The sequence below is a fragment of the Gavialis gangeticus genome, unplaced genomic scaffold, assembly GCF_001723915.1.
Source record: "Gavialis gangeticus isolate Ggan-Ray unplaced genomic scaffold, GavGan_comp1, whole genome shotgun sequence".
Taxonomy (NCBI): Eukaryota; Metazoa; Chordata; order Crocodylia; family Gavialidae; genus Gavialis; species Gavialis gangeticus.
In genome coordinates, this window is record NW_017729033.1 from 14422871 (window position 1) to 14427332 (window position 4462).

A 4462-nucleotide genomic window follows, 5' to 3' on the forward strand; every position below is an offset into this window, starting at 1 on the left:
CGTCCAGTCCAACAGTGGTTGCTGTTAGAAAGCCAGTGGGTGCATATACACGAGACGCTAACTGCTCAGTAGCCAAATAATACTGCAGTAGCACATCACAGCACCAACAGTGTTAATACACTATTGCACGGTATTATTAGGCTACTGCAAGCAGAGTCACTTAAAAGTCATTCACCACTGCTGCTTATGAATTGGGTACTATGCATTTATTTAGTATTTGGTTATACAAGTACTGAATAAATGCTCAGTAACCACTGCGCAGTAGCATCTTGTGTAGTCATGCCCTCTGTCTATTGAGAATGACTATGTGACCAAGGCATTTCCCTCTGCCCAGGAGAGGGAAAACTCTGGCATGTCAGACATGACTGTCTAAAAACTGATTGTAAATATGGACTTTTTGATGCCAGCACAAGAATAGATTGTGTCATTGAAAATAAAGGATAGTCTTTAAATTGACATGGTGTTGAACACCATAAATATTCATAGCATAATAATGGTAGGCCAGTGTGGTCATTTAGAACTAGATTCATTTAGGATATTAATGTTTCTAATTTTGTGTTGTGATGTCTTGATGCCCTAATGAGCAGGGGAATCCTGTAGGGCTCGGGGCAGGTTTCTTAGAGGAAGGGAAGACTCTCCTAAGCTAGGGAGGCAAGGGAGGCCTCTGGAGCTCTCCTCAGCCAACAGGCTGCTCCAGGTTTTACAGTTAGTCCAGAGAAAGTATTAGTAGATAGAGGTAGACGGGGTGGCTTAAGCCATCCTTCCCACATTTAAACTTCCTTCAGTCATGACCAGCCCTTCCACCCCCCTCTCAGTGCCAGGTTCCCACAGGCATTTGGCCAACCCTGGTGGAACATTGCAAGAAGCACACACCGAAGTAGCAGTTCTGCACACGGGAAGGGCACACAGCCCTCATTCACCAGCATCCACCAGTCAGTGTGGGAAGTGGAGTAAGGAACTGCTCGTCTCCTCTCCTTTGGTCAATCTGGAAGACCTGTGGAGAGACTAGGCCATGCTGCCATAGAGAACACTTCTGACCCTTGCTGCAACTCTTCTGAGCCAGCTGTGGCCCCACAGCAGAGCCCTCTGGATAAAGTGCGCAAAAGCCTGAAGCTCCAGCAGAGAACATGCAGGGCTCCATCATTGCCTGTAAGATTACCTGTACCTGCCTCCCAAGCAGAGCTGACCATGTGCTGCTCTGGCCACCCCCATGGTCCACTCCAAGCATGCTTGTGGCATAATAGTCGACTTGACATGTTACATGGTTCCTTGGCCAGAGGAAGTGTCACTGCTGTTTGCCCTTCTCAGTCTTTCCCAGGGCACTTATTGCCCCTGTTTCAGAACAAAAGTATAACTGCAACGTAGCATGTGGCCCAGGGACCGAAGTGCACTGTGAAAGCCTAGCAAAGGGATTCAGGAAACATGTTCCCTCTGTTACTTGTAGGAAGGGAAATTGTGACTGCAGCCACCCCTGGACCTCATGCATCATGCTTTCATCTCTGTGTCCATTCAGCAGCACAGCCCTGCCTCCTCTTCACTTCACTTCATCTACTCTGGGATAACCGGAGGGCTAGTAACAATGGTTAGGCCTTGCCCTGGAGCACTGCAGTTGTGCCAAAGGGGGGTTAGTAGCTCGTTTAGTAAGTGTTGGAGAGTCCCATGCCCTCCACTACTGCCCACTGGCAATGCACATCCCTAAGCACTCCCTATGTCTGAAGAAGGGTGCCTGTGCCCAAAAGCTTGCAAAGAACTTTTTTTTCAGCTATTCAGTTGGTCTAATAAAAGATATCACATTTACCCAAATAACTTTGCCTAGCATAGTTCTGTAGCATAAGCATCTAGAAATGCAGCTCTATGTATTGAGCTTGTACTGCTCTCAACAGCCAGCAGGAGGGGTCTGCTTAGTTTTGGGGCTGGACCGTGCTACTTCAGTTAATGTTGATGAACACCGTGTCTCTGGTTCGAAAGCTAGCTGAATCACTGTCAAGATAGGAACGACCCCTTAGACAAGAATTCGAGGGCCCTCATTGTGTACTGCCAAAGGAAGGATTTGCAGATTCTGAATGTGAAAGATTACAAGCAGGCATAAATGCAATCTTTATCTAAGCCACATCTGATCTGTATTTTCAGAGAGGACAAGGTCCAAGCCCATCCTCACGGGAACGCATCCCGTGAACACCACAGTGGATTATGGTGGGACCACCTCGTTCCAGTGCAAGGTCCGCAGCGACGTCAAGCCTGTCATCCAGTGGCTGAAGAGGGTAGAGTATGGCACTGAGAACAAGTACAATTCCACCATCGATGTCGGGGGCCAGAAGTTTGTCGTGCTGCCCACTGGGGAGGTCTGGTCCCGTCCCGATGGCTCCTACTTAAACAAACTGATGATAACACGAGCCAAGGAAGAGGATGCTGGCATGTACATCTGCCTGGGGGCAAACACAATGGGATACAGCTTTCGCAGTGCTTTCCTCACAGTGTTACCAGGTGAGCAGGGGGTGGCAGGGACTTTCTGTCCTGCTCTTGGGCTGTGTACTGTCCTGTGGCACTGTTGCACTCACTGGGGGCGTCTGCACGCACACTTTACTGTGGAGTACACTAATCAGATCCACACTAAAGCATCACAGTCTATATGTGTGCTAGTATTAGGGCACAGTAAACTAATTAACTCTGCTATACTGTCTTACAGTGGAGTAATTAAGTGCGACTCAACACATGCATAGGCGCTGACTGCAGGCATGAATTGTGCCCAGGCAGCAGGAGGCCAAACTCCCGCCTGCTGCCTAGCCACATGGCTGTGCAGTTTTGGCACTCTTGTGCACCAATCTGCCCCTCCACCACTTGATGTCACCACCCAGAGCCTGGGGGTGACCCCTGAGCCTGCTGCCAGCCTAGGGCTGCTCTGCCGCGGCTCAGTGCTGCTGTCCTGGATGCACGTGTAGATGCTGAGCCTGGGAGCAGTGTACTCTGGTGCAAACTGCTTTGGAGTTTATCACATCGCCTTCATTTCATGTGTCGATGCACCCACTGGCCAAGATCCTGAGCTGATGTATATCAGCCTAGCTCCCTTCATGCTTAAGCTCCAGTAACTTCAGTGGTCCTATGCTGATTCACACCGGGTCAGCAAGTAGTGAGCATTAGACAGGAAGACAGAAGCCACTGCTATTTCTGGGGTTGATTATGGGTTTTTTTCCCAGTCAATCTCTTCCCCTAGCAGAGTCTCCACGTAGGCTACTAAGTAGTGAATGGGTCTGGCTGGATTCAGTAACCATATTCCTTAGTTTTTGTGCTACAGAAGGGCTGGAAAGACATGTTGTGCTACCAGGCTATGCTTCATCCTACAGAAGAAACACAGGAGTTAGAGGAACTGAGCATCGCACCTTTCTCCCATTTGTTTTACTTTGCTGATAAAAGGAAACAATGGGAGAATCTGATAAAATGAGGAGAAGGGCAACTATATGTAGATCACAGTGACAGGCAGAGAATAGGTGCAAAAGACAATGTAATTGGCTTCTTAATGTCTATCTTGATCCCAAGGAAGTTGTTAAACTCACAGCTGCTTCCTTGTGTCCCACAAGCTCTGCCCTTTCCTCCACAGCTGGGACCTGCAGCCTCACCTCTTTCTTTCCCTTTTGCCCTCCTACAGTGTGGTTCTGCCGTGCATAGTGAATTTATAAACTGAGAGCACCTCCTGATTCCTCTTTGCCCCATGTGAATCCAGTCAGATCTTCCCTACTGAGTGGCAGGAATAACTCCTCGCTTCTGCTTTCTCCCTTTAGCCCTGCCACTAAGTAAGAGTGAGCAGGTTTCTGTTCTCTCTTGTACACCATCAGCAGACTTATTTACTAACTACCAGTCATGGAGCCCCATAGTCCCAGCTGTGCAATCCCAGTGTGGAATCACTGAGAACACAACGTGAAGGCAATGGAGTTTCCCAGCTGTAAGGCTTTGATGCTATTAAAGTCAATGGAAACTTTCCATTGACTTAAATGAGAGCCCAAATCATAGTTTCATAGTAGGTAGGGTCAGGAGGGTCCTGAACAGATCATCTAGCCTGACCCCCTGCCACAGGCAGGAATGAATGCTGGGTTCACAAGACCCCAGACAGGTGATCATCCAACCTCCTCTTGAATTTGCCCAAGGTAGGGACGAGGACCACTTCCCTGGGAAGCTGGTTCCAGATTTTGGCCACCCTAACTGTAAAATATTGCCTTCTGATCTCTAACCTAAACCTATTCTCCATCAGCTTATTACCATTGTTCCTCATCACCCCAGGTGGTGCTGGGGAGAAAAGGGCTCTACTTATTTGCTGATGATCTCCCCTGATGAGTTTCTAGGCAGCCACCAGGCCCCACCCCCAGCCTCCTCTTGCTGAGGCTGAACAGGTTCAGGTTCTTCAGTCTCTCCTCGTAGGGCCTGTCCTGCTGCCCTCTCACCAAGTGGGTGGCCCTCCTCTGAACCCTCT

At 48.9% G+C, this 4462-nt stretch overlaps 1 protein-coding gene across 2 annotated transcripts in view; it reads left to right on the forward strand.

The window, feature by feature from the left end:
- Nucleotides 1–4462, forward strand: part of FGFRL1 (fibroblast growth factor receptor-like 1) — a 312078-nt gene that overhangs the window by 302152 nt on the left and 5464 nt on the right. For both annotated transcript variants that reach the window (XM_019526169.1, XM_019526170.1), the window contains exon 6: nucleotides 2131–2484. In XM_019526169.1, the coding sequence (XP_019381714.1) occupies nucleotides 2131–2484 (354 nt within the window). The remainder of the gene's footprint in view (nucleotides 1–2130; nucleotides 2485–4462) is intronic.